The sequence below is a fragment of the Xyrauchen texanus genome, chromosome 34, assembly GCF_025860055.1.
Source record: "Xyrauchen texanus isolate HMW12.3.18 chromosome 34, RBS_HiC_50CHRs, whole genome shotgun sequence".
NCBI classification, from domain to species: Eukaryota; Metazoa; Chordata; class Actinopteri; order Cypriniformes; family Catostomidae; genus Xyrauchen; species Xyrauchen texanus.
In genome coordinates this window covers 22,657,588-22,670,703 of record NC_068309.1, presented here as the reverse complement: position 1 = coordinate 22,670,703, position 13,116 = coordinate 22,657,588, and the positions used below count along the sequence as shown (strand labels likewise).

The window sequence follows — 13,116 nt, the reverse complement described above, 5'->3', positions numbered from 1 at the left end:
AATTCAGTGCCAACTGTCCAACATGATGAAAGTATTTGCATACTTAAAAGATCTCGCTGTAATACATTGATCGATTATGGCAATGGAAACAAAATTCTCTGAGTTAGTTACAAGTCTGGAAGATGTTGAGAAGTGGATTGATTATCTGGAGTCATCAGAGGGGGAATTATCTGATAATCCGCCAGCAACCAAAGTTGATTTGGAATATGTTCATGGAAAAGCTTGAAGATCTTGAGAATAACATCTGAATTGTTGGAATTCCTGAGCATAAGGAGGGCAGAGATATGGTGAAATTCCTAGATGAGCTCTTTCCGAGTCTACTCAACATAACTGGCCATAAGCTGGAAATCGAACCAGCTCACAGAGTCCCTGCTCGCAGGGAGACAGACGCCAATCAATCCTGGCCAAATTCCTGAGATCATCCGATAAAGATCTTGTGATACGCGAGGCAAGGAGCAAAAAAAAAGCTTTCTTGGAAGAATGATCAGACCAGATTTGATCTATGCCTTTCCTCCACAGAATTATTAATTCCTTTTCTAAGTTCTCGGGATAGATTCAATTGGTCTATATCCAAAGCTTTGTCTCTGACAGCATACTGTCCAGTAACGGACTTCCAACCATGCGCCTTCCAGTGGCCCATACAGTGCATTAAGTATTTGGGTATTTTATTCCCTGCTAATTTGTCTGATTTATTTAGAGTTCATTTTGACCCTTTAATAAAAAGGTTTTTGAGCGACCTGGGCAGGTGGTCTTCATTACATTTATCAATGATTGGGATGTTCACAATGATGTTATTAAAATTAATTGTATTCCAAAATTCTACTACCTGCTACATTCACTCCTGTTGTATTATACATGAATGTTTTGAATTTTTCAACATCATAAATTAATGGACCAAGCATCAACAATCCTACTGAAGGCCTGTCTTTGGACAATAAAATGGTCAAGACATTCTAAACACCATAATTCAAAGCAAAAAGGGTAATTGGTCAGAAAGGCCCCTCAGCATGACCTGAATTTCCACACAGAGTTAAAGCAGACTTTCCTTTTGAAAGGTTTCCAAAAGACAATCAGATTTGCATGAATACTAACACATTTCATCTTAATCCAGGAACATTTTACACAAAGTCACAGTACTTTAGTGATTTAACCTTTTAAAATGAACAGAATGCATTTAAATCCATGATTTATACAATACCTAGTCTTGCTAGGTAATTCTGACAATTGCTTTGGGGATGCTGCCAATTTCAGTTCAAATGTTTCCAAACAGGAAGAACCTTCTGCTCTTCTGATTGCTCAGACTTCGCTCTGACTCTTCCTTCGTGGTCTTCTCTGGATCTCGTTGGAACCAGTCCCATGCCATGTGAGGTCCAAGGAAGCTTGGGACTCGAAGTCCCGAGAAAGCTTGTCACTCTACGGTTCACACACCCATGTGAAGGCCTCGCTTCAAAGACAACCTCATCATTCATACAGACAATAACTATCTGATCTTACAGAGGTCCAAAACATCGATGGAACGAACTTTCAACCAAGAGCCAAGAACTCAAGGAAACACCACTACACGCCAAGTACATCACTTTAACGGTTCCCATCTAAATTCATCAGTACCAAATATCCTACACTCACTATAGATGTCCCCCTCTCCTATTTCAAGCAATTTGATAGCATAGCGAAGTCCTTCTTTTGGAATGGTAAACGTCTCAGTCTACATTTCCACAAATTACATAGGCCAATTGACAAAGATGGGCTATTCCTACCCAAGATTTTGTTTTATTATCATGCGTTTGGTCTCAGGCATTTAGCTCATTGATCACTTCCACCTGAAAGAGCCCCTCCCTGGTTGAACAGGCCGTCCTTGTCCCTATTTCCCATTGCAAAGCCTTTCTATCAAATTAACAGGGAAGTTAAGTCACACCCCTTTATTTCACATTTGCATGTGATTTGGACAAGAGAGGCCAGAGTATTTAATTCTGACACTTCTGAACTTCAACTTCTCTTAAGACATTTAAACGTGGTACTGGAGGAAGAAGTGTGGGCTAGGATTCTAAAAAACATCAAGTCTGCATCTAGACATGCAAGGGCTCACCTTATGCAATTTAAGGTTTTACATAGATTCTATTGGACACCCTCTAGATTGTATAAGCTTGGTCTTAAAGACACACACATTTGCTGGCCATGTCAATCAGAAGATGGAGACACAACCCATGTCTTTTGGGGATGTGTTATGATTCAAGAATTTTGGTTGAGGATTTGGAGTTTTATGTGCAGTTTTGGCATCTGAAATTTTATTTTGTCCTAGACTCTGTATTTTAGGAGATGTAGCAGTCATTAATTTGGAGAATAAGCATGTGAAAAACTGGGTCTAGTTATAGTATTATGATTGCCAGACAGATTATTTTAAGGAGTTGGAAGTCGGCTGGAGCGCCCCCATTTCAGAAGTGGTGTTCAGAGATGGCCAGAGTGCTAGCTTTTTGAGGAGGGGGTCTCTAGAAGACTGGTGAGTCTAGACCTGTTTGTGGAGAAATGTGGAAAATATATGTAGTGAGGGTTAAATATTGATTCTGTATACATATGCTGTTCTTTATTTAATAGATGAATCTATAAAAAATGTTAATCGCAAAAAAATGTTTAGATCTGAAGTCTTGATGTTGATCAACAAGATTTCTTAATTTCAATATCAATGTAACTTCAATCAAGTAAGTTGAGTTAAAATACTTCAAAGTTCACATAACGTTTTTAAGTTAAAGGAACTTGTCCGGTCTTACAGTGGATCAGGTTGTATATGTTAACATTAGTTAACTACATTAGTTAACAAACTAATAGAGAACAATACTTGTACAGGATTCATTAATCTTGGTTAATGCTCATTTCTACTTATACTTCCAATACATATTTTACATTAAAAGTTGTGCACATAAACATTAATTAATACAATATGAACTAACATAAACATTGAACAATAGTTTTTTTTATAAATTACCAAAATTAATAATTCCCTGTAAAAAACATTTTTGTATTGTTAGTTAATGATACCTTATGCATTAATTAATGCTAATAAATACAACTCCATTATAAAGTATTACCGTGTTGTTTTGTGGTAGCTTTGCTGATGTTTTTTCTTTTTTGTCACTTTGAATAAGAAAGCAGCTGCTGAATGATTTACTAACTTTGAACTTAGGTTTTGTCATTTTGTCATGGACAGAAAGCCACACTTGACAGTTAATCTAAAAATTTAAATCATCTTATTTACTCACTCTCATGTTGTTCTAGCCATCATTCACTTTCATGGCATCTTTTTCCAAACAATGATGGTGAATGGTGATTAAGGCTGTCAGTTCCTATCATCTTTTTCTGTTTTTACAGAAGAAAGTCATACATGTTTGGAAACACATGATGGTTAGTAAATGATGACAGAATTTTTATTTTGGGTAAACTACAGTTTAAAATGATGAATAAAAAGCACCATAAAAATCTCAAAGGTAATATATTTTATTACATCTGCAGTTTTCACATTTCATGTACAGAGCTTTTTAGAAGAAAATATATAATACTGACTCTTTTCATGTAGAGTGTGTTATTAAAATAACCTTAAATATACTGTAATAGCATGCAAAGTAACTTGGTTTGTACAATCTTTTAAGAAAGGCAACACAATTTCCAGAAATTGTCTTCTTATGTCACATGGAAGGTGTGATATTGAACCATATGGTTAGGTTTACCCCTAATATTAGCTATTTAACATTTGCTTATGGAAGGCATTAGGAATGAAGAGACCAGTAATGACTTCACTAATAGCTAACAAATAAATAACGGCAACTAGATTAAATTCAGAAACCACAGTGCAATGGATTAGGTGTCAATAGCAGCTTAGACAAACCCTGATAGAAGAGCACATTGTATATATAGGCAATTAAAGCATGTACTGTAAGTACACACAGTTAAAGTCAGAAGTTTACCTACACATAAGCCAAATACATTAAAACTCAGTTTTTCACAATTCCTAACATTTAATCATTGAAAACATTCCCTGTATTAAGTCAGTTAGTATAACTATTATTATTCTGACATTTCACATTCTTAAAATAAAGAGAATGATTCATTTCAGCTTTGATTTCTTTCATCACATTGACAGTGGGTCAGAAGTTTACATACACATTGTTTTTTTTAACATTCCCTTTAAATTGTTTAAATTGGGTCAAAAGTTTTGGGTAGCCTTCCACAAGCTTCTCACAATAAGTTGCTGGAATTTTGGCCCATTCCTCCAGCTAGAACTTCAGAGTCAGGTTTCTAGACCTCCTTGCTCGCACATGATTTTCAGTTCTCCCCACAAATTATCTATCAGATTGAGGTTAGTGCTTTTTGATGGCTGATCCAATCCCTTGATTTTGTTATCCTTACACAACTTTGGAGGTATGCTTGGGGTCACTGTCCATTTGGAAGCCCCATTTGCAAGCTTTAACTTTAATTTCCTGGATGATATCTTGAGATGTTGCTTCAATATATCCACATAATTTTAATTCCTCATGATGCCATCTTTTTTGTGAAGTGCACCAGTCCCTCCTGCAGCAAAGTCACTCACAATATGATGCTGCCACCCCCATGCTTCATGGTTGAGATGGTGTTCTTCAGCTTGCAAGCCTCACCATTTTTCCTCCAAACAGAACGAAGGACATTATTGCCAAACAGGTAAATTTTGTTTCATCAGACCAGAGGACTTTTACCAAAAAGTACGATCTTTGTACCCATGTGCACTTGAAAAACTGTAGTCTGGCTTAATTATGGTGTTTTTGGAGCTGTGGCTTCTTGCTTGCTGAGCAGTCTTTCAGATTATGTCGATATAGGACTCATTTTACTGTGGATATAGACTTGTCTACCGGTTTCCTCCAGCATCTTCACAAACTAACCCTCTCCCCAATAAGGAATGCCCGATGCGCCCTAGATCATTGTGGTAGCGTAGTGACTCGCCTCAATCGGGGTGGTGATTGAGCCAAATATTTTGTTTTAATAACTTCATTAAAAAATGTGTTTATGTACCCACAAAATGTGTTTTAATGACTTCAACCTAAGCATTTGTAAACTTCTGACTTCAGCTGTGCTTGTGTGTATGTATATACATATATATGGTATGCATACATAACAAAATCACATCATACACAAACAAATATACAATATATTTCAATACAAGTAGACAGTATACTTCAAACATACAAAAAAAATATTCAATATCTCTTAAAAGGCTTTTTTTTTTTTTTTACAGAAATGTGGCTTTACAAAGCATTGAATGTGCAAGATTATTCAGTAAGGTATGGATCACTTGAGATTACTCAATTCAACTCTACTTTGATGTAAAATAATCACACATATTCATACACCTAAGGAACACCTAATGAATGACAACTTCATTTGAGAAAACAGACATATTGGATCACTAATATCAAGTGACATTTAAACTCAATACAAAAATAATTGCATGTTATATTGCATTGCAGACAAAACACTCAAAAAAAAAAGTTCAGAAATATCATCCTCAAATCACTTATGATCCATCCTGATGTCTTTTTGTCGGCCCTGGACCTCTAAAGGCCAAACACGTCATCAAATATCTTACCAACTACCAACGTTTTCTTATTTTGGGGAGGATTTCTAGATCTCTCAATTTGGATCTAGTATCTCATCTACATTAAGCATTTCCACCTCAAGAAGAACAACTGGCCCTCTGTTTGGAATTAAGGCCATCCAGGTTCAGGAATCTTGAAACTTCCATGTTTTGGCCCAAGGTAATTAAGAGGATGGTTTGTTGTAGCCAAACAGCCCAACTGGGATGTACTTCACATGAGTGGGCCACTGAGATGCAAGCTGGAAGAATTTGACATCATTCCACTCCATTCCATCTACAGACACTGAAACATGACAAAGTCCATCACATTAGTGGAGGTGTGTTTGGGTATCTGTGCAATATTTCACAAGGTAGAACAAAGATCCTGCTTTTTGTCATGGCAAGATACTTGCGTCATACTTTAATCCTCTAATCTGTCAAATCGAACACGATCAGCGGGCTTTCTGCCACCACTTACTGCACATGCGCTGACATTTTTGTAAATAAGAGGATTGGTCTATAGATCTTATTCACAGTAGCGCCATTTTGTTTATTTTAATGGGAATGGAAACGAGGCTGTGAGGTATAGACTTACCATAGCTTCAAATGGCATGCACAGTGTAAATTTGTAAAAGCTCCAATATCCCATCTGATTTTCCACAACTCATATTGTCTGGAGTTTTTGGTCTTGCAAGTGTCCTTGAAAAGATATTTATTCAATGTTTTGTCTGCTGAATGATCCAAAAACACTTTAAACTGCAGTACATCTCATCGATGAGACTGTACGTTTATCCCGCACAACCATGTTGTCTTTGTCATTCAAAATCAAAGATGGCGCTGCTGTGAATAAGGTCTAGCATGTGCTGAATAACATTTAGATATTTTGTCTTGGCAGATACCTTTAACAAATAATTCAACAGGTAGTTAAAGGGCAGTGCATTTAAAAATTACATTTCTGTCATCACGGCTCACCCTTAAATCTAAATGAGTTTTTCACTGCCATGGAACAAAAAAGGAGATGTTAAGCAAAACGTTTAGTCTCAGTCTCCATTCACTGTCACTGCATCTTGTTTTTCATTCAATGTAGGTGATTGGTGACTGAAACTCCCTAATATCTCCTTTTGATATCCACCGAAATAAGAACGTCATACAGCTTTGTAACAGCATGAAGGTAAGTAAGTGATGACAATTAAAATTTTTGAGTGAAATATCTCTAATAAAAACTCATCAGTTACCTTACCTAAACAGTTACCTAAAAATGGCCATTTCAAGTTGACAAGATGTTTTGAAAATGTTAGATTAAATTATGAAATGGAGGGAGAGATGCTGTGCTGCTGATTGCCCCTGATTTGTCTGAATAACTCGCAGCATCATGCTCTGTCTTGCCTGTCCATGCGCTGTCAGTGTCCTCTTTGCTCCGCAAAGTTTTTACTGTGTAAGAAAAGGGATGTGTAGCGTGAGAGCATGAGAACAGTGTCAATTGCGTTGGCAGCCCTAGATCTAGAGAGGTGGTGATGAGCGATATAACAGGTGTAAATCTGCAGCTGAGTAGTTCTGTTAGCTTCACAATTATTGTCAAAGGTAGTGTAAAATATGGAAGTGCAGTGATTTGAAATGCGTCAAAGAACGCTCCAACTTTACGCTTGCAAATTGTAACGTTGACCACTTTGTCGATTATAAAGGAGGAGGAGAGACAGTGTTAGAGACGAAAATAACGCCATTTGCATTTCGGATTAACTGGTTTCTGAAAGTTTATACGGATTCTAACACCTGTAATCATAGTGACAGTGACTAACGTAAGTATCAGTGATAGCGAGGACCATAAAACCGGCGTGTCTCATCACAACTGATGGCATGTATTAAACAAACAAGTCTAAACTAGGCGCAAGTTCATCCATCAAATCTTGTATAACCCACAGCAGCTTTGAATACTTTTTAACCGTATGCAGAGCACAGCATGAGTCAAGCTCTTTCAAACAGCAGCATCCCGCACAATTCTTACCTGAAGTTTATAACAAACTATTCTAAATAAACTCCTTTCCTGACTGGGTTCATAATGAGTTAATTATACTATATGACAATAGTTCATATATTCGTTACGAGTGCTCTCCTCCTGGCCATCACAAGGATCACTCACTGCGGCATGCTCATGTTGGTTGTTGTCCCAATACTGCACCGCCATGATTCCTCTCGGGGAAGTGGCGTAATGGGATTCTGTTCCCCATATGCATTACTACACAATGTCAAGTGGACTGAGTCGCAAGGGAACGTCTCGGTTATGCATGTATCCTCAGTTCCCTGAGACAAAGGGAACGAGACATTGCAAACGCTACGCGCACTACAAGACTCAGGGTTCTTGAGGCACGAGCGATGTGCTCCTTGTTCGCATTCAGAAATTCTGAGGAAATGGTGTCTGTGCACCTGTTTTTATAGCGGTCAGTTTCGCACCAAAACAGACGGGGCTCAAAAACATAGCCAATATTAGAATATTGGCATTATAATAGAGAGGTTTCAAATGGGTTGTGTATGAAGGCATTCCCACTATGTGTTACTACGCAATGTCTCGTCTCAGGGAACCAAGGTAACGTACGTAACAGACGTTTTCCAGTACAGTTCCATTCACACACCAAAATAATTGTGGTTGCGAGTCCTGAAAATGTACAGGTGTCAGTTCAGTTAAAGAATGTGGTTGTCACACTTGTGAATAACCGACCTGTGTCTGGATGTAACTGTATTAAAATGTATATTCCGGGTTCAATATAAATTAAGCTCAATCAACAGCATTTGTGGCATAATATTGGATTACCAAAAAAGGAATTTCAAGCTCTACCTGATTTTCTTAAAAATAAAAAAGAATGTGGGACCAGTGAGGCACTTACAAGGGAAGTTAATTTTTTTTTTTTTAAAGCAGAGACACTTCAATTTCTTTTGGTAATCAACATTATGCCACAAATGCTGTCGACTGAGCTTCACATGTGTTGAACCTGGAATTTACCTTTAATATGCAGACAATTATAAGCAAGCTATTTTTAGTTGTATCAATATATGGCTCTGTTTGTTTGAGCATCCTAATTAACCCAACATGACAACATTGGCTCAACCAATGGCATGAGTTTTGGGCAAGACTATTTGTTTGTTGGACCAATGGTAGGAGGGAGTGTTCGGGATACCTGTTTGAAAATTATTTTTGGAATTACATTTGGTAACACTAGTAGCACAGAATTTATACACCAACTTTATACAGTTATATTCTGAATATATCTATATCTTGAATACTTGAAATCTTTTATTGCTTTATAACAGTAAAATTAGGCTATCAGACCCAACCGTCAATAAAACCAATGGGTGTCTCACAAAGGCTGTCTAACGGCTGGATCTGTTGATTAGTACTGTACCTCTGAGACTAGTTTGTTGATTCTTGGCTGAGCAGATAAGTCTGGTGATGCCTTCAATGATCTGGCTTTTTGACTCAGTGTCTCTCTCTTTAGGCTTTTTACCAAGGAAGATGGTTGGGACTGGAGACATATAGAGATTGCAAATGGAGTTAGGTTTGGTTAGTAGAAGTAAACAAAGCATTATTTAGGGAGATAGAAAACAGCTCAGCTAATTAAAAAAAGAAAAGTGTGCAGAGTCGACAAGAGAGACTCTGAATAGCACAGTCAACAAAACATTGATCACACCCATCTTCAGCAAAAAAAAAAAAAAAAAAAAGACAAATCTGATAATAAGTGAAGCCCTGAAGAAGCACATGTCCTGAAGATGCATTTGTAAGCCATTAACTATACAACATTATGCACCTCAATTTTGTTCCAGGGTAACCATTGAACCTTTACATTATTTTTTGATGTAATTTTCACCTTTCAGTAAGTACATACAGCAGGTTCAATATGTTTGAAAATGACCAGCACACCACCTATTTCATCATATGGTTGTAAATGTCCTACATCATTCTATTTACCATGTACCCATTTAAAAGTTTCCAGTGAGTAGACAATGTGTATCCAAATGGATGAGTTTTCTGTAAATCTAGTAAATCATCTCACCTTTTTTGTTCTTCTCCTTTGTTACTACAGTCATGGACATGGTGTTGGAGCCAGACTGGAGCTCACTAGAGGCAGAGCAGGGCAGCCGGCTGACCTGCAGGGATCGAAATGCACACTTCAAAGTGTTCTTATTGCCCGTGTCTCTCCGCTCTCCATCTTTACGCTTCTCAAGCCCTGAAGATACCCAGTAATCCACCTGCAGCCCAATGGCATCCACCCCGTGAGACATGCTGGGGCTTCTACATAATGGAGACATTGTTATTTTAACATGGTCTAATCCATTGCTTGCATTAGTTTATTTATTTTTTTTGCTTTTTAGATAAATCCTGATTCAAGCGATAATACAGATGTGTGCCATAGCAATCTGAGAAAGAGCAGAGGTAGGGCTATTCTGACTATATTGATACATGAACAATATATATTATCATTACATATACCCCAGAGCAGCCAATCCACTGCTTAGTGATGGTGATGGGGGCGGCGTGGCAGAATCTTTCATCATACCAGTGGCTGATCCATATGCAGGGGGAGAGGTTAAGGGAACTGCTAAATTGAAAACCATTCCCTCCTCATAATCGCCACCTACAATGGGTCGACATTTTTTAAAGGAATTGTTAAACCCCAAAATAATAATTCTCATCATTTACTCGCCCTTATGCTGTCTCAAACTCATATCACTTCCTTGCACTTGAAACATTTGCATGCATCAAGCACGAGAAAGTGTAATCAAGCTTGTCTCATGATCATGCCTAGGAGACTGCAGATGTCAAGTCTTATAGAGAATATGGAGTTACATTTTGGTCTGTTTCTCACCCAAAACTGATGGTAAAATTTCAGAAGACATGGATTAAACCACTTGAGTCATATGGATTACCTTTTTGCTGCCTTTATGTCCTTTTTTGAGCTTGAACCTTTTGGACCTCATTGACTTGCATTGTATGGATATAAACACATAATATATTCTTGAAAATATCTTAATTTGTGTTACGCAGAAGAAAGAGAATCATACAAGTTTGAGATGGCATTAAAAGGGATAGTTCACCCAAAAATGAAAATTCTCTCATTTACTCAACCTCATGTCATCCAAGATTTGTATGACTTACGTTCTCCTCTGAACACCAATCGCAGATCTGTAGGTCCATACAATGCAAGTGAATGATGGCCAGTACATTGAAACTCCAAAATCGCGAAAAAAAAAATCAGCATAAGTAATCCATGCGATCCAGTTGGTTTTGGGTAAAAACAGACCAAAATACAACACAATTTTCACTGTACATCTTGCAACTGCAATCTCTAGGCATGATTAGGATTTCAAGCTAGATTTCACTTCCTAGTGCTTGACATATGCGCAGATGCATATTGCTAAAGGAAGTGTAATCAAGGTTAAAATCATGATCGCCAAGGAGACTGTTGTCCAGATGTACAGTGAAAAAGGAGTTATACTTTGGTCTGTTCTCACCCAAAACAAAATCAATAGCTTCAGAAGACATTGAATTAACCACTGGAGTCATATGGATTATGTTTATGCTGACTTTATCTGCTTTTAGGAGCTTCAAAAAGGCCTGATCTCCATTCACTTGCATTGTATGGATCTACAGAGCTGAGATATTCTTCAAAAAATCTTTTAGTTCTGCATAAGAAAAAAAGTAATTCACATTTGGGGCATGAGATGATATGAGAGAATTTTCATTTTCAGTAAATCTATTTCCTTAAGCCATAACTGGTCTTAGCTGGTTCAAGACAGTCTCCCAGCCCGACCAGCTTCTAAGTGCCCAAAACAGTTCTAAAACCAGCAAACCTGACCAGGCAAGACCAGAAAAACAGCTTAGGTTTGTTATAACTTTTTTCAGCAAGGTAACATAATACTACTGAATATTGTGTAGTTAGACACAAAGAAGCACATATCAAACCTGGAGATCCTGTACTGGGCTCAATCAATCCCACCTTGACTACCTGTTACATGGAAAGTATGATTGCATTATTAAATATGTCTGAATACACTCTTGGGATATGATTCAACATACAGACTAATAAAGCTTCAAATGTAATTAATAATTGTCGATTATTTTACAGTTATAATACATGTACTCACACCCACAAAAGGAACAAAACTTTGGTAAGAATCATCCTCTTGCCTGGAAAAGTAAAAAAAAAAAATGGCTGAACTTAACAGGTGTTAGAAATTAGCCAGGTACTGTATATTAAAGAGCAACAGTACTACTAGCCAAATCACTTATCAAAATTAACAGCAATGTATGTCCCACTCACGTCTTATGTTTGCAGGTCAGCATGGCCTCAGCAATAGGGAGCTGATGAGTGATTGTAGATCCATTGATGTACTGTAGAATTCGTCCCCCCACATCCACATAGTCAGCAGAGGATGAGACTAAAGAGATAAAAAAATAAATAAACATTTTCAAATGGACAAATGCCAAAGCAAATTATCGAAAGCAACTGTCTAAAAACGGTTAAATGCTGCATATTCACAAGTTAAAACATGAATTAAAGCAAATGATGCAGATGCAAATGCAATGTCAAGTACGTACCAGTCTGATGAGGCTCAGACCGGCTAAATAACTCTCTCCATGAGCTGTCCAAGAAGGAAGAACTGTAGCGGTTGTCCAGTGAACCCAGGTGTTTGGCCACAGGGTGAGAGCCTAAATAGAGACCCAGGCACCACATGGAGCTCAAAGTATTTTATATTAATCAAATACTGGAGCTCTGAGCTAGTCAAGGTTAACCTCTAAACTCAGGGTTATCTGAACATACCTAAAGGCACCACAAGAAACCTCATGTGGCTGAGCCAGTCAGACATCTTGTTGGCCAGCTGAAAGACATAGAATCTCAAGATGGCTCCTAAGTAGCTCTGACCTCCAACCGCCACCACCTTTACCGGTTTGGGCATGACAGAGTTACAGTTACAGCTGTGGGCAGGAGGAGAGAAGACAATAAAATGTTTTTTAAAACCCTATGCAGTCACAAGAACTGGTAGATTTGTAGTAAGCCAGTGGTTCTTAACTGGTAAGTAGCACATCTGTTCTGATAGGGATGAAAAAACAATGCTTAATGCAAATAATAAAATGCAACTTGCCATATAATTGTGCATTATCAGGATAAAAACATTTGTTCTGTTATAGATTTGTAATTTGTGGAATCACATGAACATGTTGTTCCAGACTGTTATATGAACTTAAAATTTAGGGCAACAACATGATTCATATTAACATGCATGAATAATATTTAATGTCAATAGATTTGACAGCCTGCCAACACAGCATGTCAGTTCAAATTTGTGTGAATTCTCATAGCGTCTGCAACAATTACACTCACAATTTCTGTATGCGTGTGAGTAGGGCAGAAAGGACGGCCTGGATTTCTGATCCAGAGCAGGTGCAAACCACCGGTAGATTCTGGGCCTGCAGTAGCTCAGTCACATACTGCACACACAAAAACAAGTCAATGAAACACTAATTTCTC

General features: G+C 37.6%; 1 protein-coding gene across 3 annotated transcripts in view; it reads right to left on the bottom strand.

Annotated features, from left to right (window-relative positions):
* Window positions 1–3,504: 3,504 nt before the first annotated feature.
* LOC127627929 (phosphofurin acidic cluster sorting protein 1-like) overlaps window positions 3,505–13,116 on the bottom strand; it is a 26,011-nt gene continuing 16,399 nt past the window's right edge. For all 3 annotated transcript variants that reach the window (XM_052104548.1, XM_052104549.1, XM_052104547.1), the window contains exons 15-24: window positions 12,970–13,076; window positions 12,409–12,563; window positions 12,186–12,296; window positions 11,908–12,025; window positions 11,732–11,774; window positions 11,550–11,592; window positions 10,077–10,221; window positions 9,640–9,878; window positions 8,992–9,111; window positions 3,505–5,900 (exon numbers count right to left, since the gene is read on the bottom strand). In XM_052104548.1, the coding sequence (XP_051960508.1) occupies window positions 5,782–5,900; window positions 8,992–9,111; window positions 9,640–9,878; window positions 10,077–10,221; window positions 11,550–11,592; window positions 11,732–11,774; window positions 11,908–12,025; window positions 12,186–12,296; window positions 12,409–12,563; window positions 12,970–13,076 (1,200 nt within the window). In that variant the 3' untranslated portion in view covers window positions 3,505–5,781. The remainder of the gene's footprint in view (window positions 5,901–8,991; window positions 9,112–9,639; window positions 9,879–10,076; window positions 10,222–11,549; window positions 11,593–11,731; window positions 11,775–11,907; window positions 12,026–12,185; window positions 12,297–12,408; window positions 12,564–12,969; window positions 13,077–13,116) is intronic.